At 45.6% G+C, this 27,255-nt stretch overlaps 1 protein-coding gene across 2 annotated transcripts in view; it reads left to right on the top strand.

Moving 5' to 3' along the window:
- Window positions 1-225: 225 nt before the first annotated feature.
- Window positions 226-27,255, top strand: part of ptpn13 (protein tyrosine phosphatase non-receptor type 13) — a 62,076-nt gene continuing 35,046 nt past the window's right edge. For both annotated transcript variants that reach the window (XM_056577891.1, XM_056577890.1), the window contains exons 1-8: window positions 226-604; window positions 5,322-5,441; window positions 10,521-10,687; window positions 12,637-12,702; window positions 13,665-13,850; window positions 15,401-15,488; window positions 18,557-19,255; window positions 26,549-26,641. In XM_056577891.1, coding sequence (XP_056433866.1) covers window positions 5,327-5,441; window positions 10,521-10,687; window positions 12,637-12,702; window positions 13,665-13,850; window positions 15,401-15,488; window positions 18,557-19,255; window positions 26,549-26,641 — 1,414 coding nt within the window. In that variant the 5' untranslated portion in view covers window positions 226-604; window positions 5,322-5,326. The remainder of the gene's footprint in view (window positions 605-5,321; window positions 5,442-10,520; window positions 10,688-12,636; window positions 12,703-13,664; window positions 13,851-15,400; window positions 15,489-18,556; window positions 19,256-26,548; window positions 26,642-27,255) is intronic.

Below are 27,255 nucleotides of genomic sequence, written 5' to 3'. Positions count from 1 at the left end.
GCGCGACACTTGAAATCAACTGAAATATGTGTGTTATGTTATCCTGCCTCTATTATCAATAATGGACCACTTGAATATTTTCCTCCCAGTTGTGTGTTACTATAGTGACGACTCTCAGCCCTGTGACGGTCCGCCAGCCGGCAGCCAATAAGCGGCGGGCGCCGGGTGTCTGGTTCCTCCCCGGTCAGCCCACGCTATGTGGGCAGAGGGAGGAGGAGGGGTTAAACAGCTCTCTGTACGGCAACACGAAAAAATGGTAACTTGGCCGCCACGGATAGAAAAGGGAAGGCTGAAATAGTGCCCAGTGCGGCTTTAGGTGAACCTTTCCAAGAACAATTATACACGTTACTGCTCGCGTCGACACACACTCACACGTTACCGCTTGGTGGAGGGCTAACACGTCGCCTCGAGTAGGGGGGTTTGTACCCTGGTTGTTGGGGAGAAAAAGGTAAACCTGTTGCTGCTCCGCACAGAGCTCCTCCAACTCTCAAGATGTTGCATTGTGGATGGGATGGCGTTGGGGCTCGTCGGTCTGCCCGCTCCTGAGCCTGTTCGGAGTACGAGCCGCTCTTCCTCCAGCTCGTTTCTGACCTACCCTGCCCCGGTGAGTCTCCTTCGGAACCCTCAAAAAGTCCATTCGTCCGGGTAGAAAGTTACTGAACTGCCGACGAACTGAACCAGCTTTGAGAACAGGCGCTGATAGTGCAGGTCGCACGTATCGGTCATGTTTCTGTCCACTGAGTATACATTGGAGATGGGTTTTTGGAACACATTAACGGGTTGATGTTGTTACTGTCACTTTGCGTTTCTGCATAAGAATAGATGTTAACTTAACCTGTGTTTTTTTTTAAATACCGTACGGGAGCTCACACAACTTGATGTAGGACGAGAAAGATCTCACTACAAGTGTGTCCGCTACGCTAGTTTAAAAAAATCGATTTGACTTGGAAATATAAAAGCAGTGGAAAGAAATAGATTTGTTTTCGTGTCGAATTGTTATAACTTCAGTGACGCACAGTCTTGGCATTATCTTGAATATGGGCGGACGGTTTGAATATGAAGACCAATCGAGCCTGCGCCTTCCCAACTCCCCAAACCAAGGCCTGCTAGTCCCAACACATACCCGTCCCACTGTGAGATTGTATCAATCCTGCAGGGAGATCATTAGGATATCTCTCTTCCTCTACCATGACACATGTAAAAACATTTCTAATTAACCATCCAAACTGATGGTTGCAAGGGAGACTGTATAAAGGTTTAGGACTACTTTATAAGAAGGCTCTTCCAAAGCACCTCCCCCCACCTGCTTCATGAAGGACCACCACTTGCAGAGGTACTGCAAAATAATCGCTGGCATTCGGCCCTGAGATATCTGGCAAGTGTGAAGGGAGGATGTGAGGGGGAGAAATATGAAAATATTGACCTCATCTCCAACGTGTGTGTGTGTGTGTGTGTGTGTGTGTGTGTGTGTGTGTGTGTGTGTGTGTGTGTGTGTGTGTGTGTGTGTGTGTGTGTGTGTGTGTGTGTGTGTGTGTGTGTGTGTGTGTGTGTGTGTGTGCGCGCGGAAAGGGCCGGGTTTTAGACGGACTGACTGGGTGGGGTGTGGTTTAGTAAGAGCATGCTCTGCATGTCACGGTACCCATAGCAACCCTATGATTAGCAGGAATGGGACGGATGAGGTTGAGGGAGACCAAAATGAGAATCCAGGGCCCTCTGTCCTCGTAGCGGGAGTTGATAATCACCGGCCTGGTGGCCTCAGTGGCCCTGGAAAACATTAATAGGCAGAGAGTAGTGGCTTGGTCGTCAGCGGAGGAACAATTATGGAGCCTGCGTAAGGCGTCCACTTTTTAATTTTAATTTGATTTAACCCTAATTTTACCAGGTAGGCCCACTAGAATGTAATTTAGAATTAAATTAGAAAATATTTTCCAAGAAGGCCAAGAGCAGTATAAAACAACATTCACCAAAAACTAAAACAGACAGGAACAGGCATAACCATTATCCGCTGAATAAGTTCCAGTTACATTTGATGCAAAGGCATCAACCGTGGCTCTCCCTATCCTTTAGGATTGATATCAATTTATGATATTGGTCCCAGTGATTCTTGCTGGCATGTCTATCAAGGTTGATTGTGTGAATCATGGAACACTTTGACTCAGGGAAATGAGCCACTCGGCTAGCCTGGGTATGAAAAGTTATTTTTGTTTACTGTTAACTTGACTCCAGTCCTTGCATGCATCTACCTGCACTGCAGCATAACCGGTCCATGTTTTGGCATGTTAATGTTGCATAAGTTGTTGTTTCACATGAATGACCTGAAGATGGTTTTCTACTTCGTTGATGGTTTGGGCTATTTCTGGTGTCAATGGTTTCTGGTTAATGTTGAAAAAACTGAAGAAAAGTTGTCTGATCTACTGTCAACTTTGAGACATTATGTAGAAATATAACAAAATTGGTGTGTAATGCCATAATGCCAAACATCTTATTTTAGTTTTCTTGCAGCAGTTTTTGGGTTGAAATTATCTGCTGACCTTAAAAGCTTTTCTAATCTCTCAATGACTGGGAAGTCCAGAATGTCTTAGACCAAATCAAGCCGGCAAATCAACCTTTTTATTGTTTTTTCTCTCAGAGATTTGCTAAACGGGAGAATATTTTCTCTGGGGCTTGTTTTAAAACCCATTACGGGGCTTAAAGCCATGTCACCGAGAGGGAGGGGAGAGAAGCAGGTCTCACCTAAGCACCCAGTAAAGCACGCTATCACGTTTCCTGGATTATTTTCTTAAAAATCCTTGTGACTGGAGCCAAGCCGTAACTCTGCACAGCCTCAGAAAGAGTAACAGGCTTTGTGTTTGTGTTTTGGTTTGTGTGTGCTGTAGTGCTGGAATATCACGGAATACCTCACAAACAAACATCCCCCCGCAGGTTTTGAATAAAAGACAGTGGGTTTTGTGGTGGCGTTGATGTTGTGGTGGTGTGGGAGTGGTGGTGGTGAAGAAGGCTGTCTGATCTCACTGTTTTGGGCCACTGCCCCCCTAATCCCCCCCCTCCATAATGAGCCAAGACCCCCGGGCCAATGGGAGAGGGGCTGGCCTCCGCTCGCAGCATCCGTGTGGATAAAAAACATTCCACTGTACGTCCCTGTTGAAATAACAAGGGGTGGGGCGAAAAACAATCAGCCTCCACAGAGCCCACTTTACCAGGTTTTAATGAGTTCGGGGCAGAGTAGGGTAGTAACCCACTTTCCCCCCTCCTTTTGCCTCGCGCACCTCCCCGTTAACCGGAATAGTAAACGTGCATTCCTGCATAAACATGGCTGAAGTGATTACTCATTAACGGCTCGCCAAACAGATACTCATTTGAACAATGTTGCCCCACATCCATCCCTGAGATACGTACATAGTCCTGGCCCCTTTCAGTCCGAGGCTTAGGAGTCAAACATGATGACGGTTGCTTTGTTCGGTGCTCAATTACTTTGGCCTGGATTTTAGCACATACACAGATACACCTACTGAATATAGGCTACATACCATCCCCAACTGGAGTGGGTGAGTGCTTTGGAAACAGGCTTTTAGTTTTGGAGTTGGGACATGAATTATTTTGTTTATGTGAAAGGCAAGGTGTTCTGATTGGTTAAGTTAATTTGGGGGCTGCATTGTTTCCGGTTGCAAACTAGGTTACTTGATGGCATTCCATCTGGATTATCCAAACAGGATGTACGTTTACAACTTGCTTTTCTTAGCCCATAACCTGTTTAAGATGAATACAGGTTTTGGGGATGTTTTTGTTAAGTTAATGATGAAACCAAAGTGGGCGTCCACTTTAATCAAGGGCTTTGGCAGGTTGTTCCTTCTATGGAAAATGTTGTGTTGCTCTTTCAACTTCTCCTGGTGCTTTCCCATAGTGCAAGGAGTGTTGAAAGTTGAATAAGCTTGATTGCATTTCTATTCATTAAGTTCCAACGTCCTTGATGTTGCATGAAGTATTTTTACTTAAATTACCTCTGAAATCATATATTGATGCAACAAGTTTTCTGGTCTTAACTCTTTAAAAATACCAATCTTATTTTTAGCAATAATTAAAGAAAAACTGTAACATGTTCTAAATCCTATTTTGTTGTATTATTGTAGTCAAGCTTATTGAACTGTTAAACTAGCTTGCCAACGGAGGCCCCACACAGGAAATTGACCCAATTCAGAGGACACACATGAAAACTTTGCACAAATTCAAAGCAAACAAACTGAATGGAAATGACAGGCTTTACTGAACGCCAACCAAAATAAGTATGAAGTGCGGGTAAACAACTTAATCTCTACAGCCATGTTCAATCCTGCCTTTTTCAACATAAACGATGGCACATTATCTATTTCAATCATTGTAAGCTCGATAATTGAGATTCAGGGAAACCAACCCTTTACCTGATGAGGTTTTTGGAGAGGAGATCGGTTCATGCCGACTCATGACAGGAGCTCTTGGACAAACAGCATGATGATGTGTAAAGTAGGCCTTAGCCATGTATAAAGCATGAGTAAGCACTGTGTGTACACCTGTTCTTGACAGGCCAACAAAAGGGAGATTGGTTTGTTGAGGAAGTTGATTCTTGTGTGTGTTAATTTGTTTGCCCAGTGATAAGAAGACAATTCAAACAGTGTTTTCTTTCTTTGATTTATGTTTTCATTTCTGAATGTATAAAAAATGTGTATTTTGTGCTGTACTTGACCTGTAATTGCGTATAATTGAGTATTTGGGATTTTTTAAATCTGTAGAAGTCAACAGAAACCTATTATATTAAGCAAATGAGCTTTTCTCTTCCACTTTGTAAATTATATTATTCATGAGCAAATGTTAAACACTACTAATGAACAGCCATGAGGGCTTTTGCTTTGACAGAGTTGTGTGGTTACCTGGTGTCGTGGTTGCTATGTGATACCACATGGTTCAGCATATGTTCCACCCCTCCATGACTGCCTGAACCTAGCAGGAGTGGCTAGACCTCCCAGACGTGGCTACTAACTAATTCATCATTTATCAACACTATTATGTGTGTTTTTGCAGCTCGATTGCACTTGCTTTAAGAACATAAACCACTGTACTGAATGACCATATTATACTGCACATTTGATAATAAAAGTTGGACAAGAAAGGGTAGATACTAGATAGTAAATAATTGTCCTAAAATTCATTTGATCAGGCAAAGGGGCACAGAACATAGACGCAACACAAGACGTAATAACACAACACCAGATACCCGAGTTGAGGATATGCATACTTCTGTCCCATGCCACCTCCTAACCCGGTCTCCCTTCCCCCCCTCGCTGTCCCAGGGAAGATGCATGTGTCCCTGGCCGAGGCCCTGGAGGTCCGCGGGGGCCCGCTCCAGGAGGACGAGGTCTGGGCAGTGCTCAGCCAGAGCGCAGAGAGCCTCCACGAGCTCTTCCACAAAGGTAGGAATGTGCCGAGTCAAAGTTACAGCACACGCGCGCACGTGCACACGCATCATTTGGGAATGTCTAGTTCAACGGGTAGAGCATGAAATCACGGCTGTGGCTGGGTTTGGGGTTCGATCCCAGTTGGGAACCGACCATGGTAAGAATGGATTGTATGCACTCACTAGTCACAGTATAGTAAGAAGCTGAAGATAAAAGCGTCCACCAAATGGCATACATATATAATTTCATTGTTGGATATTCTTTTCTCTACCCACGCTTTTTTGGTATCGGAAACAGATGTGTATTTCTTTTTGCCAAAGCAATTCATCTCGGTGAAGGTTTCGGCATTCCTTCAGTGATTGATAAATATAAATGATATAAAATATTACAATTACCTCTGTGACTTACACCCTCGTTAACGCCAGTGCATTAGTCGTGACCTCTGTCCATGTTGTTGTCAGAGTTCAGAAGGCTACTAAGGAAACCTCTCTGCATCAGTGGCAGCGATATCCCTCAGGTCACCACCAGGAACATCCGTCACTAGGCAATATGCCCGCCTGCCACGCAATTAATTAAAGGCATTTAGTTCTGGACGAGTACTTGAACAAATAGTACAACTTCTGCTTCGTCCCTGGACTATACCAATATGTTGACTTGCAGCTTTGTGAATTGTTAAAAAGTATGTTGTAAAATCAATGTCCTACCAGTGGCAAGCTTTGCTTGGTCGGTTCAATCAGTCAGGATGTTTTTAATTTGTTTGATTAACCTGGTGTCTCTGAAATCCACCTCTTAAATTATATTTCCATACAGCTCAGGGAGGCTGAGTCGGCAAACGAGCTTCCTAACTGGATCAGTAGTTTTGTCCAAGTTTTTAAGTACTTGTACTCTGGTTACTTCTGTTTGTGTCGTTGTGTGCATACATTAACTTTTTCATGAAGAAATTGCTTCTAGCTTTTAAAGTGGTTTTGAAATATGAAAAAGTTGGCGCATTAAGTGAACCATCGTTAAAAGTTCAAATTAACATTACATTTTAGCTGCCTTCGCAGGCTACGAAAATGTAAAAAAAAGTATTTAAAAAGTGTTTAAATGTGTGGCCGATCAGGCCTGATGCTAAATGTGTCAGAAGTTTGCCATGTCTCAATAGTATCCAGTCTAACTGAGGATGAATGGACTGAAACTATACAAAAATACTTCTTTACGTCCTATTATGCATCCTATTCTTAAAGCTCATGCTGTATGTGTGTAGTCTTTGCATAGATATATAGATATTTTTATTTTTATTGCCCCATTAACTTGTTTGCAAACATTACAGTGTAGTTTTGTCAATTTGTCAGGCAAGCCTAGGACCATAATGGTGCAATAGACCCAAGACAAAAGCGCCTTTATCGTCGACAGGAAGATGTGTTTTTTTCATTGAAACGGTTCAAAAGGCTAAAAACCAATGTCTTTTCAGGTCTTAATCTGTGCAGAGCAGCCTTCTAAAACACGCACGCACGCACGCACGCACGCACGCACGCACGCACGCACACACAGTGGAATTAATACATTTCACCCACACACACTCGCGTAACTAACCATTCACTGAGTGTGGTGACTTATTGCTTTTGTTAACTGATTTTTACGTTTTCTCTCTTGTTAGTACCGATGAGGTACTTTGGGGCTATCTCACTATCCTTACGGAGTCATTCTGAATAGGGGGAGATATGTGCTTATTCTTCAGTTTGTATCATCTATGGTCAGTGAGACCGTCATCCTTGGAAGGAAAATAAAAGAACTGTGAAGCCATAAAGTCATAAATCATTTCTTGTGTTTTGGTGCACATGCAGTCGTCTCTGCTGAATGTCTTTTAACACGGCAGCAAAAAAAAATCCCATTTGAGAGATGGAAGAGGTTGAGTGGCTTGCTGAAATGTGAATCAAGATTTTGTCGGCCTTCCGTTTTGGGGGAAGTGCTGCTCTGAATAGTCTGCTAATCCTGGCCTTGCTGGAGAATGTGCAGACTTCATGACTTTGGGCTCTTTAGGATATTTTCGTTTTTACAAATTGCAGTCATGCTCAAGTGTTAAAGTACAGCCAAACGGTCTTTTAAATTCCCCACTCTTCTGAACGTCATTTGTTAACTTTGCATCAAAGCCTAATTATCTTCAAATATGTGGGAGCCAATGTGATATTTGTCTGTGCCAAAACAGTTCAAATTATATTAATCCCATGGTTCCTTGAAATAGGTAAATTCCCATGGGGAGTTTAGAAGTATTATGTCTTTGTCTTATTATGTAGTATTGGTCTATTATGTCAATTACACTCTCAAAGTAGAAAGCTAACCAATAGCTAGCCATCATGCTCATTTGCAGTTGTGTGCCATTTTAACTTCCAGCTGTATTCTGAGCGCCAAAAGATCAGGATGTAGGCGTATTGTCCCAAGTGTGATTGGCTCTGTTCCGCCGACAGGAAATAAAGTGGACTCTCTTTCATGAAACGTGTTCTGTAAAAACCATCCTCTCTCTGGCGTCACGGCCTTTGCTTCAGTGTCACCCCGTTCATGGGATCACACAAAGATCTATTATATGGGACGGCGCTAAGGACAAACGACTGTGGAGTTCAGCGTTGGGGAATGCGTTTGTGAGTGCAGGCGAAATGTATCGAGGCAGTGATTCATGAGGATTTTGCCATTATTATTTGCATGCAGGACGCGTCGCAGGGGTGCCCGTTACTGCACGGGTCAGCAGAAATATTTCCATATCGTAGTTGTGTAGAACAAAAACAATTGAATTGCTTCTCAGGAGTTTAGTGTTGGTAAACGCTGAGGAAGGCTGTTGCACCGTCTGAGGTGCAACAGCAGATATGAATCAATATCATAATGGATTAAATGGCAATATGTTTTGCTGCCTTGCTGCCAAAACGCCATCCATATTTCATGGACATCGACTTCCACGTTGAATTTAGGGCGTTCATTTTGGCTATGCAAAGGTGAAAATGCTTGTGTGGCAGTCTCTCAAGAGACATTTAAACACATCATCTTTTAAAAACCAGCGTGACCTTTTTTCTTTCTGTATCATCATGAACTCATGAGTCGGCTCTTTTTGCATGTTTGGGGTGGGCCGGTGTAGATTTCACCTTATGTCTACCACATCATGACAGTATTAGACTGGTTGTTCAAACAACCAGACCACTCGTGGTACAGTCATGCATCATGTGTAAACAGCGGTGGTTAACTGCAGTGTTTGTTCAAGGGCGATTTGTTACGTGTATGGGTTTAATTCAGCTGGAGGAATTCCATGTCTTTTTTTTCTTTTTCAGCTGAAGTCATGTCAGGTTCACGAACAGCTAACCCAATGGTCTTTGGAGCGGAGTTTCCCGCTGGCTGAGTTCTCATTGGCCCTGCTAAAACGCCAATCATTATCCTCATACCGATCTTCCTACTTCCTAAGCTGTCTCCGGAGAGCTTTGATAGTGATTCGTCCAAGGAGGTTGCACCTCACAACCAACAGACCGGAAGTTGTTATGGATTTTTGAGCTATTTTTAGATGTGTGTGTAACAAATGACGTCACCTCTTTCTCAAAATCTAACAAGGTCAAAATAGATATTTATTTATTATTTATTTTATGAATATTTAATAAATTTCAGGATGCACAGATTTGTCAGATACGATTCCCTAGTTATAATGGCCCTCTTTAAAGGAAAACGGCTGTGTACCGCTTTGAAGAAACATATGTTCTCCTTCCAACAGTGCTGTGCTTGTTTTTTGAAGAAAGCTGCACTCGTCACGAGAAAGCAACATGTGTTGTTCAATCTCGATACGGCTCAAATGTGTTATTGTGTCTTCGTTCAGGGTATCTCTGGCAGCAGCAGCTAAGGCTCCCGGCTAGCTAGCCATCGCCTCGGTTGCCCCCCTCCTGTCTGTGTATGAATGTTTTTATGTGTCAATGGGTAATTGTAAGGTATTGATTGCCCACAGGCTTTGAAAGGCTGTAGTAGTCACTGGTTACAAGGATGTATGCTCCAGGCCTGGATGGTCGGGGTTAGGTCATGTTCTTTCTTTTAAGGAATGGATTTGTGTACCTTTTTGATTGACGGAACAGAGTGTAAAAGGCTAAGGTGTCCTGTTATCTTAAAATAACACACACCCTTGGAACTTTATTTGAGGATTGCAACAACGTACTTTAACCTGATTGGTCAATAAAGAGACCAGACATTGTGTGTGTGTGTGTGTGTGTGTGTGTGTGTGTGTGTGTGTGTGTGTGTGTGTGTGTGTGTGTGTGTGTGTGTGTGTGTGTGTGTGTGTGTGTGTGTGTGTGTGTGTGTGTGTGTGTGTGTGTGTATTTTGCACGTTCAGAACAGAACATTTCTGACGCAGGTGGCAATAATTTACTACGGTATATGTTAATGGACTATTTTGTCCCCGGTCAATAGTTAGCAACAGCGTATGGTACAAGTAGCAAGCTTTTTTTGGTATCCTTACAGTTATTTCCTGGGTACGAAAGGCAACTGGTCGGTAGATTGGATTCTAGGTTTTGCTCTGTGTTTGATATAATGGGTCCCAATGGAGGAGGCTGCGATCCGGGCCCAGGGGCCAATCTACTTTGTTCACGCTCAAAGCCCATCGGGCTTTAAACACAAACACTGACGGAGCAACGCAGACAATATGTACAAAAATAACTTTTGCAGACTTTTGTGTCATCCTTTTAACTTGTTTTCAAGAGTTAGAAGTTATGAAAACCGGGCTGTTTTGACCTCCTGTCTTATAATAATTGTATAGTTTTGGTAGACTTATAATAAACTACGGAGCCTTGGATAAACATTGTATTCACAATAATGTAATTCTAATTCAATATAGCCTACCACTCAAAAACACAATATGTCACTGAATATGTCCCTCCTGCCCACGAAAATAATGGATTAAGCAGCTTTTTTTCTCCCTAATGATAGTAATACAGTGCCCGTGGATAAGTGCATAAAAACCAACCGACCAAAACCTGAAAGCCCTACATCATAATGACATGTCATGTTAATATTTCCATCACAACTAGTCCAAAATGCTGCGGTGTCGTCGTTCCCCGTGTGTGCTGGTGTTCACATCCTCTCTGTTGTCTTCAGACCCCTCAGCCATGGGCTTCATCATCTCCCCCTGGTCCCTGCTGCTCATGCCCTCGGGGAACATCTCCTTCACCGACGAGAACGTCACCCAGCAGGACCTGAGGGCCTTCACGGCCCCCGAGGTCCTTGAGGGGATCCCCTTGGCCTCCGTCTCGGACATAGAGAAGGTAGGAGGAGCCGTGCTTTTATTTTGGAGTGGGGACTTTTATTGTGGAAATCCAATATGGTGGCTTAAGTATAGCTTGTGGTGGTCGTTTTCACTGTGTGTGCACTACTGATACTTGCAAGGCACAAACAGGAGGATTTGAGACAGAGACGGCTCACATACATCGAAATAAAGTCTTATTTGATGCCTTCTTGAGTGACACACGTTCTAAAATCCAAACTTGGAGGGTTTCCAGCAAATTTGAGTGTAATACTTGGTAATCTTCCGGTGAAAACAGTGTTATTGCTATTTTCAATAGATTCAGAAAACGGTTGAAAACAGAAGATAAAGTTAGTTTTGATAGTCTAAATCTGATAGAATATTTGGCAAATAAATTCACATTCATGAGTTTATCCATGAGTCCCTGTCCACTGCTTGACAAAAAGGAAGACAATTTGACAACTTTGCACCATGTTGCAGCATAAAATGACAAATAAAAAGTTGTATTAAAACTGACATCAAATAAAATATAACAAGATCACATGTTGACGCACGCACGCAGGCACACGCTCACACACTCAGCTTCTTTTTCAAACAGCACTTTAATAACGGCGGATTAACACGTTTTATCACCAGCTTCCTGTCTGGGCCGCTCTCTGAAGAAACTTTGTGCCGAGTCAGCTCTCTCCGGGGGTAGCCTCCATTAACCCAGTTACTTTCCTCTGTGTACAAAACACGCCGTCTCATTATGCTCCATCTCTTTTTGTTAATATCTCACAGCTGGGATCACGAAAAAATACCTTTTAACTTGGCGTGTGTTAACAGCTGGCTTGGGTGTAGGGAGCATTCAAAAGGCTTTTGATTACCACCACTGCAAGAAAGGAAAAAAACGATACAGTAAAAAAAAGCAAGTTTGCCCTTTAAATCTGTGTCAAGCCCTCCTTTTTTTAAAGTGAAAAACCTTGAAGGCCGTGTTGCATTCCCTGGCAGTCCCCTGAATTATTTTTTCCTCCACCGAGCCCCGCACGGCAGGGGAAAGGGCTCGGCCTCCCAGAGCTCGGGACAGAGGAAAGAAAAGTGGGAGGGAGAGTCGCTCCACGCAGAAGGGCCTTTTGTCTCTGTTTCCAGAGAAGAATGAATTCAAAATGTTTTATTGCGCCCCCGTTACCGAGACATAGTCTACTTTTCACTTTCGAGGGGGTATTTCGGAGAAGGCCGGGGTAGTGTGGACAAGTGGTGTTTTATGACTCAATGCTTCTCAGAATTTCTCTGGTGGTGTTCGCCTGACTGAGGCACACCTGTTTCCAACTGCCATGGAACCAAACAAAACCAAAATGTTCCTTTTATTTTAGAACATGTGCCCTCATATGTTTATTTATACCACACATCAAGATGACGCACATGAAAGTCATTATTGAAGCATAGCAAGATTTCCAAGAGCTTTGTAAAAAGTGCCCTCCCAAGAGCTCTTGTAAATGGTAAATTGGCTGCATTTATATAGAGCTTTTCTGAACTGTGGGCACTCAAAGCAGTCACAATATTTCCCAACATTCACCCATTCATGCACACATTCACACACCAACGGCGGTGTCAGCCATGCAAGGCGACAGCCAGCTCGTCGGGAGCAGTTTGGTTAGGTGTCTTCTTGCTCAAGGACACTTCGATACTCGAAGTGGAGCCGGGGATCAATCTAGCAACCTTCCGGTAACCAGCCAACCCGCTCTACCTCCTGAGCCACATGCCACCCAAGTAGTCAATCTTTTAGTCTACTTGGAGTCCATTTTCCTTTTTATGTTAAAAAACCCAACCCCCAAACAGGAGTGTACATATTGGAACACGGTGGAGTGACCGGAGTGGAGTTACCCGCGTGGTCCTTGTTAAATGTTTCTGCATGCGTCTCACATGGTCAAGTGATTGAGCGGGGCGATCAAGCGGTGCTGACGGGCGTCTGTGTGCTGCTGTTTTCCACAGATGCACATGTACTCACTGGGGATGACCCTGTTCTGGGGAGCGGACTACCAGATCCCCCACAGCCAGGTGAGCCCGCCGCAAACACAGGCCTCAGCTCACGCTCCTCTCTGGAAAATGAAGTTGTACTCCTACACACACCATGTGGTTTTATGATGACATGTATGGAACAGGTTTTGCATGTGCTTACAGTCTACTGATTGATTGATAAAAGCTAAACAAATGGAGGACATTATTTGCCTTCCAACCCACACATACTTTTTACCATCGAGTCATTTAGCAGATGCTTTGACCCAAAACGACTCGCTGTGAATACAGATTCATTATCATTAAGGAGCAAGTAAGGGTTGGGTTTCCTGCTGAAAGATACCCACAGCAAGGCCTCAGACACTGGGAATCAAACCCAGAACCTTTAGGCTGGGCGTCAAACCACTAAATACAACTCAACTATCTTGCACGCTGCTGCAGTTCTACCTACATGAATCTATATTTGACATCAGCAGGAACATCGGTTCCAACTAGGGATGCACCGAATATACGGCCACCGAAAATGTTCAGCTGAAAATGGCCCAAAACATAATTTTTGGCCGAAGGAATAAAAAGGCCGAAAAAAATAGGCCGAACAATTTTATTTTTGATTAAAAAAATAAATAATTGTTTTACTAATTTATTTAAAGGTACATTGTTCTTACATTCTTGCTCTAAGGTCTGCTGGAATGTTAGAAAACGTTCAATATTAAATAAATATTTTGTATCAAATTTGTAATTGATTTTTCTTATTGAAAAGCAAGACAGAAAAGTTTATTAGGGACATTTAATTGGTTGATTCATGCAATGGTGAAAAATTAAAGCAAAATGAAGGAAAAACAGAAAAGGCCACATTCGGTATTCGGTTTCGGCTTTCGGCCAACTGTTTCAGTATATTCGATTTAGTTTTCGGCCAAATTTTTTCATTTCGGTGCATCCCTAGTTCCAACATGTATCAGTATCATTATATTCGTTGAAATGGATTTCCTCTCGACGTCCTGCAGCCCATGAAGCTGGGCGAGCACCTCAACAGCCTGCTGCTCAACATGTGTGACGACATCACGCTCAGCCGCATGTCGGTGCGCACCGTGCTGGACATCTGCAGCAAGCACATCCGCAACTCGTCCTGCGAGCCGCCCTTCGCCTACGTCAGGAAGCTGGTCCGCCTGGTGCTCGGCAGCCTCTCCCAGGTACGCCCCCCCCCCGCTGTGTGTGCGTCCGTGCGTTGTGTGTGTGTGTCCACACGTCCACGCGTTGTGTGTGTGTCCGTGCGTTGGGTATGCGTCCGTGCGTTGGGTGTGTGTCCGTGCGTTGGGTGTGTGTCCGTGCGTTGGGTGTGTGTCCGTGCGTTGGGTGTGTGTCCGTGCGTTGTGTGTGTGTGTGTCTGCGCGTTGGGTGTGTGTCTGTGCCTTGTGTGTGTGTCCGCGAGTAGTGTGTGTGTCCGTGAGTTGTGTGTGCGTCCACGCGTTGTGGTTGTGTCTCTGTGTGTGTGTGTGTGTGTGTGTGTGTCTGTGCCTTGTGTGTGTGTCTGTGCCTTGTGGGTGTGTGTGTGTCTGTGCCTTGTGTGTGCACCCGCGCCTTGTGTGTGTGTGTCCGTGCGTTGGGTATGCGTCCGTGCGCTGGGAGTGCGTCCGTGCGTTGTGTGTGCAGCCGGGAGTTGTGTGTGCATCCGGGAGTTGTGTGTTAGCCCGCGCATTGTTCATGTGTGTCCGTGCGTTGGCTGGGTGTCCGCGGGCTGTGTGTGCGTCTGTGCCTTGTGTGTGTGTCCGCGAGTTGTGTGTGTGTGTGTGTGTGTGTGTGTGTGTGTGTGTGTGTGTGTGTGTGTGTGTGTGTGTGTGTGTGTGTGTGTGTGTGTGTGTGTGTGTGTGTGTGTGTGTGTGTGTGTGTGTGTGTGTGTGTGTGTGTGTGTCTGTGCCTTGTGTGTGTGTCTGTGCCTTGTGGGTGTGTGTGTGTCTGTGCCTTGTGTGTGCACCCGCGCCTTGTGTGTGCGCGTCCGCGTTGTGTGTTTCAGCCGCGTGTTGTGTTGAACATGCGAGTTGTTCGTAAGCCCGCGAGTTGTGTGTACGCCCGCACCGGTCAACACACCTGCAGAGCACGTTGTGTTATGATGTTTCACAATCGCCCTGATGAGTTTCGTCTGTTTATAGTTTTTGTTTCTGTGGAAACTAGTGTGTGGATTCCTGGGTAATGTGTGTAACAAAGCTGGTGGTTTTTAAAGCACGTGAATAAAATTTTTTAAAATTCCTAAAATAAAAAAGTACTTTGATTGTTTTTGTTGAATTTTAAAGTTGCCGTCGGCAAGAATTGAGAGTTGTAAAGGGTGGGCGCAGAATAAGGCTTAAGGGGAGGATTGTGACACTAATCAACTCTAATACCTCTGCATTGAAAGTGCTGCAACTTTTTAATGCCTGTGAGACATGGAAACACTCCAATATGAATATTTAGGATCTGGGCCCCGGTCTTTTAATGCTCTTCATTAGAGCTTCCAGCTAAAGTGAATAAGCCATCACACGCCCGGTCTAACCACAACAGACTGGGTTTGTATCAGACGGCAAGAACGGGCTGCTCACCTTAAACACATGATCTAAAAAAGCTAAAAATAAATAAAACAAGATCAAGTTGAACTCCACTGTATTTTACAGCCGTAAGGGAGGAAGAAATCTACACTGGTCTTCACACTCCTGTTGCTCACCTTTCCTCTTCCTGTCTGATTGTGGTTGTCTGTCTGTCCCGGCGCTAGCTGGACGGCCTGCTGACGGACAGAGAGTCTCTGCCAGAGCGCAGCAAGGAGATCCGGGAGAGGCTGCGGGGGAAAGGTCTGCCCTCTGGTAAGAACACCTCCACCTGAGACCCTCCGGACCCCCGGGAACCCTGGGATGGGTTTTACCCGGATGTGGACAACTGGCCATGACCTTTCACTGCTTATGTCTCGCATTCAAACAATAACAAATATTATAATAGTAATGATAATAATAATGTTACCGGTAATAGTAATGATTATATTATAATTCATCTTAAAACAATACTTTTTATTTAGCACACTCAAGACTTTATATAGCACAGCTCTCTCTGTCTCCCGTTCTCTCTCTCGTTTTTGTTTAAATAAATTTTAACAAGCACACTCAAGACTTTATAGAACACACTCGAGACACTCAAAGACCCTTTACAAAGACATAAAATGCAAGAGCAAATGGCAAACAAAATATCTTGCTTTCGTTTCTACAGTCTCTGTAAAGTCCTGAAAGTCACATCCGATTTTGTGTACCATTTAGATAAAACAACATTAAACCTGCCCAATGCGCTGGAAGAGACATCGCAAGATAGAGTGGCGTTTCACACATCGGCCATCATACATGTCCACAATTAGTCATAGCTCTACCACAATGCTGAATGAGTATGAAAGAGAGTTCTCAGCTGACTCTCTTCATGTTAAAGCGAGGGCTTTCATTGGCCAACGGTGTGAACCGTAGTCAGGGTTCCAGGAATGGGCGGTGGTTCCCTGGAACACCTTGTGAACTCTACAAGGCCGGATCCATCGCTGAGTGCATGTGGTCCTATTTATACGAGTTCAAGAGGATATTCACATGACGCTCGCCCTTTCTACGAAGACAGTTTTCCCAGAGAAACCATTTGTTTGACAATTTTAAGAGAAAGCTTTTATCTGTGAGTACACGGAAGACGGCAGGGTCATGAAGGCTTCTGAATCACCCAGCCGACCGGGGGGAGAGAGAGAGAGAGAGAGAGGGCAGCGAGCAAAACATTCTGCCTGCTTCACGTGGAAAGAAATACAAGTGAAACGGGTTCAATAAAAATATCTCTGAAAGCAGACAAGAAGCACCACACTGCAAACCCCAGGAAGGGAATTTAATTGAGGAAAATATGAGCAAGTCTTCCCAGCGGTTTTCTGAGGGAGAAGTCTGGCAGCGGAGAGCCCGACTGAAGGCATGGCTGCTCTCCGTCTTATGTAAGCTCCTGCATGGCATTGATTACAGATACATATTTCGGAGTCACCAGTGAAACTGCTGGTCCCCTGTTTGTATCGCAGCTTTGTTTTTCCTGTGCCTAAGCCCCAGCCTGCCGCAGGGAAAGTGCATGCAAAGAGTATTACCCGGCCGGTAATGACTTTTCTCCCAAGGAGCGTCTCTCTCTCCCCTCTCGCTTTCTCCCTTTCTTGTTCCTCTCTCTATCTCTCGCTCTCTTTTTCTCTCCGTCTCTCTCGTTCTGTCTCGCTCTCTCTCTCTCTCTCGTTCTCTGTCTCTCTCTCGTTCTCTGCCTCTCTCCTTTAGTCTGAAGGCTGCGAGCTGTAGTCATGCTGGGACAATTCCGTCATTGTGTCTTTTGTTAAGTCAGGTGTGAAGTGCAACAGTTTAGTGTATTTTTGACCCTGGTAGCTCAACACAAAACACAAAATCGCACGCCCAGTGGTGCTTCCCACATTGGGTGTACATGCTGTATGGGAGAAAAGAAAACTGTTATACTTGATCGTTTTTATTGGCTGTCCTAATCGTGTGTGTGTGTGCGTGCTCTTGAGTTCCTCGAAGCCCGTCTGTGTTTGATAGCACCTTCCTCTGGGATGAAGCGTGTGCTTCTTTAGATTAAGCAGCCACATGCAGGCTGTTGCTACAGGGCTGAAACGCTGCTTCCTATTTCTCTCTCTGTGTCCCTCTCTTTCCCCTTCTCTGGTAATCTTTTCTCTCTCTCTCTCTCGCTCTCGCTCTCGCTCTCGCTCTCGCTCTCGCTCTCGCTCTCGCTCTCTCTCGCTCTCTCTCTCTCTCTCTCTCTCTCTCTCTCTCTGCTTTCCTGTTATTCTTTTGTCTGCCTTCTATGTATCCATAAATCTCTATTTATAACTTTGTTTGGGTTAGTGTTTTATTGGAAAAACTCAAGTGGATTTTAAAAGCAGCTGACCAAATTAGTAATCTATATATAATATACAATATATATATCTTGCTTGTGAACCCGTTAAGCACTTTTTTCCACAGCGTTTATCCTAAACACGTCCTGGGCTAACCTGACGCTAATGTGGCAGATTGTTGCGTGTAGGCCTTCATCCCTGGCTTGCGGTCAGATTATCCGGCCCCCACCCCCCAGGCCTCTCTCCGCTGGACACGTTTTGTGCGCTTGCTTGCGTGCTAAATCAATTTCACGGACTCCCTGTAGATGTAGTTTTAAGCATGATGTGAAAAATATCTGGATCAGCAGCTCTGGATTGGAGACCAGATTGGGAGTGCCCCCCCCTAGAGAACCAGGGGTCCCGATTGGTCGTAACCTCGCAGAATTGACAGACAAAAAGATCATAATTCAGCTTTTATGGATCAAGACATTCAAGCCTTGAAACTTTTACTAGGATAAAGCCGCTGGCCGGAACTTTTGAGTTATTAGGCAACCGTGTACCAATTACTACGCCTGATTACCGTTTGATCCCCAGCCTTTGAGCCTAACCGAGGCAACGGAAGCGGTTTAAGGTTGTTCCCCTTGGTCCGTTGCGTGAAATTAGGGCCATATTTCATCCTCTCCCATTTATTATAGGAGAAATACAGGGTTAAACTCTTTGACCTTATGGAGATGAATTCTTAATCTCTAATTGGATATATGCATATGAACACAGAATCTAAAGGCGGCTTGCCGAGAAGCCTAGTACCAACGGTGCCCTAATTGGGACCCAATTATCTGTGTTTGTAGATATACAGATATTTTGCTGGAAAAACAGATTTTTGTTTTAAGATTCAATTGCCATTTCTGCAGGTTCTATTGTGTTTTCTTTCTAGTGGCGTTTAAACCACAGACAAATGCACAAAACACAAATACACAAACACAGACGCACAAACAAACCAAAAGTTGACGGACAGTTAAAAGGATGATGTTTGAGACGGTTTTCCCTCCTGGTTCTCTTCAGGGCGGGGTGCTGCCTCCAGGGTCCTGGAGCGCTACCGCGTGCGCACCCAGGAGCAGGCCTCTCTGAACCGGGGCATGAGCCGCTCCATGAGCTCCCTCCCCCTCCTGGACCCGCAGAGCCAGGACGAGACCTACCCCCTGCAGTACTCCCCGTCGGACTACCCCCCCCACCCCCAGGACCCCCTGCACCTCCTCCACCACCACCACCACCACCAGCACCACCAGGGCTCCGAGTCCACCTCAGACCTCTACTCCAAGAGCCAGCCGCTCCGGGGGCAGCACTCCCAGCCCCACCTGCACGCCTTCCAGCCCCAGCTGCGCTCGCGGCCCGTGGAGCTGGACCAGCGCTCGCTGCAGTACTCCGGGCTGCCCCGCAAGACGTGGGCGTCGTCCGTGGACCTGGCGTGCATCGACCCCGACGCCCTGCGCTTCGGGGCGCTGGAGGACGCGCGCCGCGGCAGCAGCGCACTCAGCACCCAGTCGGTGGGCCGGCGGCGGGCGTCCGCGGCCCGGCCGGCGCCCGCCGACGCCGAGGCCCGCTACTCGGAGTTTGGCGGCGGCCTGGGCGGCGGCGGCGGAGGGCTGAAGGGCAGGAAGCCCCAGCACCACCGCTCGGCCCAGTCGGTGGCTCTGACGGGGGCCTACGACCGGATCAAAGAGAAGCAGAGGAAGCTGCAGGTGCTGAGGCAGGCAATAGATGGTGAGTTCTGGCGGGTGCATTCTCTCGCTCTCTCACTCTATCTAAATGGCACATTCTCTCTCTCTGTCTCTCTCGCTCTCGCTCTCGCTCTCGCTCTCGCTCTCGCTCTCTGTCTCTCTCTCAGCCTCGCTCGCTCTCTCTCTCACTCTCTCTGCCCAAATAATTTACTTGGATGAAAGTGTTGCTGAAAGTTATGCCTACGGATTAAATGCGGAATTGGGAACTTGGCTGCCCCTGACTAATCAAGTCTTCGGGAGCCTTAAGGCGAGACAGAATTCCTCTTGGTGCATCTCTCCCATGGACACCAACTCAAAGACGACTCTGATCATGCAAAACAAGTTCTCACTCCCTCTAAGTAACTATACAAATGTTTTAATATTTGCCTTTGAGATCATGATGACTACACAGTCTTCTTTTCGATGTTTCTTTGTTAATTAAAGGGGCAGGCTAGTATAGTGGCTACGGCGTTGGACTCCAAGCCAAAAAGTACCGTGTTCGATCCCCAAGGTCCTTGAGCAAGACGTCTGGCCACTCCCTGCTCCCTAAACGAACTGTGACTAAATTCACCATCGACAAATACATCGTGCACGGATCGACCCTGCACTGTTACTGCACAGGAGGGGGGAATCCAACCCCAGCCGGAACCCAGGTTATTGTTCTGCTCTCCTATTCAGGGAGATGGCGTTGGGGGAGGGTGACGTAGGCAGACAGACACCGGGGCCGCTTATAGCCCGCGTGTCCACCGTTTAACTACCATGTGGGATGGAAGCTGGGCTCTGGCCTGAGTGAAGTACCACTGGGCTGCTGGTGTTTAGACAGAACCAATGAGTCACAGGCACAGAGCTCCCTCTCTAAATGGTCTGATTCTAATTACAGGCCATCTTAATTCTAGCTTGCTGCTAACTGTCACACGTACTGTATTGCCTGGAATCTCAGTCTCTCTCTCGCTGTGTGTGTGTGTGTGTGTGTGTGTGTGTGTGTGTGTGTGTGTGTGTGTGTGTGTGTGTGTGTGTGTGTGTGTGTGTGTGTGTGTGTGTGTGTGTGTGTGTGTGTGTGTGTGTGTGTGTGTGTTTTGCTCCTGCTGTCTCTCTCGCTCTGTCTCTCTGCGTTGCTCTCGCTCTGTCCCTCTCTCGCTGTGTCTCACGCTCGTTCTCTCTCTCTCTCTCTCTCTCTCTCTCTCTCTCTCTCGTTCTCGTTCTCGTTCTCGTTCTCTCTCTCGTTCTCTCTCTCTGTGTGTGTGTGTGTTCCTCTCTTTCACTCTCACGTGCAGACAAATGTATAAGTCAGTGACCCACATTTTATAGCGCACCCTGTACTTAACCATTCGTTCAATAAAACAGGTTAGCAGTGGGCCTAGTTAGGGCGCTGACGCGCTGCAACACAACAGCCTCCACAGCCGCCAGACGGCTCTTAGTCAACCGCCGGACAGTGTTTACATCTTTTTACATTTCTGTTTACGCGAAGGCGCGCACGTCCACCTTCTCCCTGGGTGACGGGGCGTATGAAGCCCAGCTCAAGCTGTGAACAGCTCATCCAGCCTTGCTCAGCCTTTTCCACCTTGTCTTCGCTCCCTGTTCTACGGCGGCCCTCCTCGTGCCGTCTGGGGGTCTACGCACACACACACATGCACACACACACGCACGCACGCGAGCACAGCCTTTTACCCTATAGCAATTATAACTGGGGCTGCTTGCTTCATTCCTTTGATGTAAATTAGGGATCTTGAAGAGCACCTCTAAGTGAGAGCTCCCTGCGCTGAACTGTAAAGCTATTTTATGCGGGAATGTTCACTTTTCAGTTGAGTTTGTGTGTGTGTCAGGGCTTGTCTGCCCTAATGATAGTTGACTTGATTACATTTTTGAGGGCATGGGTGATTCGGTCGGTATTATGAATGATTAAAAAAAATAACGAAGGACTGGAAGGTCGGCCTTCTATTATAACAGTGGGCTGAGTATGATCTCCCCCCCGAAACCCAAATATTGTTCTCCCTCCCGTCTCCCAGAATTCCTTGCAGTATGAATGAGGCCTAATGGAGCGCACAGGACTTACCAGGCCTCCTCTGTGTTTTGCTTGGCTCGGTGCTTCCTCCCTTTTCCTTTTTTACCCCTCTCTTCCTTCTCTTCTCCTTCTTACCCTTTCCTGTTCTTCTATTTCTCGTGTGTGTGTGTGTGTGTGTGTGTGTGTGTGTGTGTGTGTGTGTGTGTGTGTGTGTGTGTGTGTGTGTGTGTGTGTGTGTGTGTGTGTGTGTGTGTGTGTGTGTGTGTGTGTGTGTGTGTGTGTGTGTGTGAGCAGGAAAACGATGGCAGAGCAGTGGTCAATGCGCTCAGGTTTCACCCGGTTACAGTCTGCCCCCGGTTTCTTTCCCCTCTCGCTGCTGTGTGTGTGTGTGTGTGTATGTGTGTGCACATGCATGTTTAAAAATTAACCCACCCCACCTATTACCACCACACCCACCCCCCCATACCGCCTACACCTCTCCCCCCCCCACCAGACTGTGCCAAGGTGCTGCTGCTAGTCAGCCGGCGTGGAAGGTTTCCCGACGCAGGCTGTAATTAGAGTCATGTGTAGCGGATGAGGGAATTCCAAACGTTATTGTGCTTTCCGGGGGCTTGGCGGACGGGTCTCGTGGCCCCCAGGCCCTAACTGGGGCAGGCTGGGGAAACTCTGCCTGTGTGTGGCGGCAGCAAGCGGGCCTACCGGGGCTGGGAGTGGGAGTAGCCTGGGAGTAGCATTGTGCTGAGTAGCATAAGGCTGTGAGTAGCATGGGGGGTAGGGCTGTGCTGGGTGCAGCACAGGGATGGGTGCAGCTTACCTTGGGGAAGCTTTGTGCTGGGTGTAGCATAAGGATGGGAGTAGCTTACCTTGGGCGTAGCAGTGTGCTGGGTGTAGCATAAGGGTGGGAGTAGCATGGGGGTAGAGTTTTGCTGGGTGTAGCATGGGATGGGTGGAGGTAGGTAGCATGATTGGAACAGGTAATGCATTGATTTAGGTACAGCATGGAATTGGGGGTAGGGTGTTGTTGTAGCATTGGGATGGGTGCAGTATGGGGATAGCATTGGACCGGATGTGTCATGTTTTTGGGGTTAGCATGAAACTGGGTAAAGGGTGACTGGGTTACTGGTTGTGGCATGAGGGTTTGCGACGCATTGGCTTTTGGGTGGTGTGGGGATAGCATTGGACTGGGTGCATCACGGTGTTGGGGATAGCATTGAGCTGGGTGCTGCATGGGGGTGGGGGTCCGATGGGGAAGTGGGCTTCATACAGCAAACCAACGGTTTCATAATGAGTAAGTTGTTCGTTCTCTCTAGCGAAGAAAAAACAATGTCAACCTCGAAACCTAAACTCCCTTCCTGCTAAGCTGTTGTTCGTTACATAAATGTATGAATTATCTCGCAGCACGTGAGTTGGTCGACGTGAACTTCAGCGATTTCAGCTGCAGCATTACTAGGTTCTAAACCGCACAGTCTACACACAGGGCGGCGGGCTGTAGAAGAGCCGGAGACTCTCTCTATACTGCTGGGTTTTCTGCTGAATCAAGGAAACGCAGAGTTTGCAGTAGGCTATCATTATCCATTTCAGCTCTTTCTCTTTTTTTCCCTCTTCTCCTCGAGACCACCAGACTGTAAATAACCTCAGTGTCTGAGTTCGCGTTGCTTTGAGTGGGAGCAATTAAAGACCATGAAGGCTGCGGAGGAGGAAAAAAGAGAAAAACAAAACAGAGGCACTGAAAATAATAAGCAGGAAAGGGAAATGGACCGAGAGAAAAAAACTAAACGATGAAATAACTTCTTTTTTTTTTGTCTTTGTCTTGTTTAATATTTATAGATGTTTTATGTTAACCTTACTTTGTCTCTTATAGATTACATGGGAATATCACTTGAGGCTAGTAGAAAATGTGTTGGAGGAGAGACTGTCCGCTGATTTTGCCCCCCTAGTTGCGGCCCTCTCTGGCCTTGTCCCGTCCATTGACAATAATTTAACTGATTACGAGAAAATGAGCTTTCCCTTCACATTTTTGGGACCTTGCATCAGAAATAGGGTCCTGGCCTATCATAAACTAGTATTGTTCATGCATTTCCCATTTAAACACATTCAACTTTGGAGTATGAGTATGTTGAATTATGAATTCTAGATTGAATGCAACTTTTTAAAGTTTTTTTTGTATTGAATGTGGGATCTTCCATCAGCAATCTAGTTGTCTGGCATAGCCTCTTGTCTTACTGGCCAACCAAATGCTACAAAGCTTGTGTAATTATTTCCAATTAACTGGATGCTTGTGTTACACTTTAGACCTCAGACTCTCTGTCCCTCCCCAGTATATTCAGCTGAATGTGTCCTCATTACAACCTATAAGCTTTAGTCAGGTTAACTGGCCCCAAAGCTATCCATTAAGACAGCGGTTCATCCATTACCTAGAATAACTTAATGCTGAACGCTGTTCGTCAGAGGGGTTGAAGAGAACTTCAGAGGCCAGCAGTTTGACTACCTTGTAGCCTCTCTGGAAATATGTCATTCAGGGACTTTGTAGCTTTACAGCAATGCTAGCTGCACACAGAGGCCAGTGGGTCTACTCTGCGGTTAAAGGAACCGCCTAATATGTAACATTTTATCATCAAAATATCTACAAAGGACTGGCTTTGTTGAGTTTAGTTTTACTTTGTACCTACATTATCCACATTGTTTCCAATAATGTTCAACCACAGAGTAGTCGGTTGTTTTATTCACGGTAACAGTCTGTTACATTTGGTCGCATGTCGATAACGTGCTGTGCCCTTTACCCCCTTACTTTCGGTGAAGTACAGTAGACTTAGTCCAGTAGAGAGATGATATTCTAATAGCGACGTAGCTTACTATTTTAACTAGTGGCCCATGAAAACCACCAAGCTTATGTAGTGTTTCCCAAACATAATGCGCTTGGGCGGGTTATTTTTCATTTTATCATCCATCCGAGAGAACGATGCCATGCGCGGTCGATAGTGTCTCCCATACATTTACCACTTTTTTGTGATGGGGAAAACCTTATTTCATTGTAGAACTGCGTGTCACATTGATTCGCTCCAAATCTCTCTTCTCACACCAACACACTGATAACGGTCCATCTGGGAATAAACTCTCCTCTCCGAGCACCCTCTGAATCAAGACATGATGCTGTTTGGCTTTTCCCAGCAGAGAAAATGGCTGGCTGAATTAATTAATAGAATCAATCCAGAGTTCGAGGATCAGTTTGAGGGATGGCAGAAATACCAAAAACCTCTAATCGAATACACAGCCTAAATCTCAACGAGGCTCTTGTACTCATTGATAGTTTGATCAACTCAGGAAATGTACACATAGGGAGAGTGTTTAATCTGTATTACATACACGTACATGTTCCTGACAGAAACCCCAGAGTTTAAATGTCAATACACTTCCTAACCTGCCTATACTAGTGTACAGCTAGCAGGATACATTTTGAAATGTCGGACGCCTCCAGTTAAATTGCATTGTAGTTAGGCTTTTGGTTGGGTACTGTCATTTTGGAAGAATTTGACCCAACTATTTCTCTAGTTCTACTGTCCGACCGTCTTGTGGGCAGGTATACGTAGACACACGGGACTCCTAGCTCCAGTGCTCAATCCCCGCGCCACTTTGTGGTATTTATAGCATGAATATCTGTAAAAAATAAATAAAACTAGAGACACTTTCAACAGGCTCATAACGTTCTTTTGTATGATTGTTTTGACCTGGGATAACGCTGCGCTACCCCACGATTGAATTACTCAAATAAGGTTATCTACAGCTGAGTAGAGTTAACATTATGTCACTTGCGGTAAATTCCTTAGATTGAGATTACATTACGTGAATAAATGTGACTAGATGTAAAGTGAATATAACCTAGATACCTATACTCGTCCCCGAACAAGACCCTATCTGACTTGCATCAGAAAGTCTTTGACTGGCAATGGTGGTGAAGACCACCACTGCCATATTCCCAATGTTATCCAACTACTTATTTTGTTATTGTTTTGATTGAGAGACCCCTAGTGGCAGAGATGACATAATACACCTTTAAAAAATACATAAAAAGCTCTATCATTATTAGAGCTTTTATTTATGTATATACTTAAAGGGTGGTCGGAGGCAAGAAACATTTCTTGTGGTGGTATTATTAAACTGTTGAAGCCAACAATGGCTAGGACGGGTGACTTAAACTGCAGGCTATAAAGCTTCACTAACAGTCCCCCCAACCTCAACCACTAAACCCCTTTTAAATGTTTGAGGATGTTTTAGTCCTTGTATGTGTCGTATGAACCCATTTGTTGTGCATGTATGTGTGTTGTTGAATGTGTTTGAAACATCCCTTTAACATATGATTCATTTTAACAACTGAAACTAATACCAATTGGATGACGACAGACCAGTTCAATCGTTTTTCCTGAAATAGCTGCTCAATCACTTCAGCTGTTTACATGAAGAGAGACTCATCTAGGGTTTGAACTAGTTTGCCAATAGAGTGCGAGTGTATAAACCACTGAGGAATGCCATTTATCTAAACTATGTTGTGGTACCAGATACTCAGGAGCCGGACTTTCAAGTTCTGGAAGAGAGCAAACGAGGAAACTGGAAGCATTTTAAACGCATGACTATTTTTACAACATCATGCCCGACCTGATCTGCTCGAAGAGATAGTGTGCCCAGGTAAGAGATTGGAGTAAGGTCAAATCAATCTATTCAAATGATTTCGTGGATCTTTCCATGGCTTATCTGACATGCTAGTGGGTTACAGCTGGTTAAAGGAAAGTTTCAGACGTGGCCACATCCTGGTTAATTTATTGCACAGGTGTTTTTAAAGACCGCTTTCGCTAGATGGCTTTTCAGTCCTAATGCCCACACTTAAAAATCTGAACTCTGTGCGAACTGAAGTTGTAAAAATAGACGTCTGCAGTGAATGTCTTTCCGGTCACTCCTTCTTTCTTTCTGCGATTCTTTCTTTTGGGGAAAGAGAATTGGTCAGGGATGATTAAGGAAAATGTCCGCACCAAAAATAGTGTAGTACTATTTCCATTTCAATATCAGAAATCAAACCGTGCACGACTAAACCTGAATGCATGAGAGTTTCCCTCCTCCCCCCTCTACCACTGTACATTTTTGGATGACCCCCACTACTCACCCATGAACAGTTACGACTGTTAAAACTAACACTGCATTCCATTCTCCCTGTCTGTCCGACCTTCTCCCCCTCCCCCTCCCCCTCCCCCTCCCCCTCCCCCTCCCCCTCCTCCCGTTCTCCCTCCTCCTTCCCCTCCTCCCCAGACCCGCTCCACACCCACCAGCGTTACCACAGCGACTACAGCTCGTCCAGTGAGAGCCCCTCCGTCACCTCCTCCGACCCCGAGTACAGACAAGGTACTGATGGTGATGGTGATGGTGATGGTGATGATGATGATGATGATGATAATCAGCGCCTCCATTGTTGGGACTCCCATCTGATTGGGGCTTCATGAAGCACCAGTGCATGGCCCCGTTGGTGCTTGAGAACACGCCACCCCTTGTGGTTCCGTCTGCCCTCGTGGGTCTCTGATTTGAAGAGGTTGCAAGGTGGACGTTTTGTCGATTGTTATGATGTGTACAGTAGGAGGATATGCATCACGCCCAGCCCGATGGAGGATAAGGTCGTCCGTCTTTAGATAACTATCCTCTGGAGCTGAGCTTGAGTTTGTTTTTATTGGTTTTTATGAATTATGCATTATTACTATAATGGCTGACGTTGTTGCGATAGATTTAAACATGTATGTCTGTCTGAAGAAATGTACACGCCACCATTTACGCAGGATTATTGACAGAGAGCATTGCGTTGTTTAAGTTGGGTGAATCCCAGTTGCGTGTTTTTCAAGTCACTTTACTTTGAGTTGTTTCATATCACCAGCCTCAATCCGTTTCCCAGTATTGCGCTGAAGAATAAAATGAATTATGTCGATCGAAAGATTCTTTCCAGGAAATGGCACCATCCTTGCCATTTT

The sequence above is a fragment of the Gadus chalcogrammus genome, chromosome 19 (assembly GCF_026213295.1).
Source record: "Gadus chalcogrammus isolate NIFS_2021 chromosome 19, NIFS_Gcha_1.0, whole genome shotgun sequence".
In the NCBI taxonomy this organism is placed as follows: Eukaryota; Metazoa; Chordata; class Actinopteri; order Gadiformes; family Gadidae; genus Gadus; species Gadus chalcogrammus.
The sequence above is the reverse complement of the archived record's forward strand: the minus strand, read 5'-3'. Positions and strand labels throughout refer to the sequence as shown.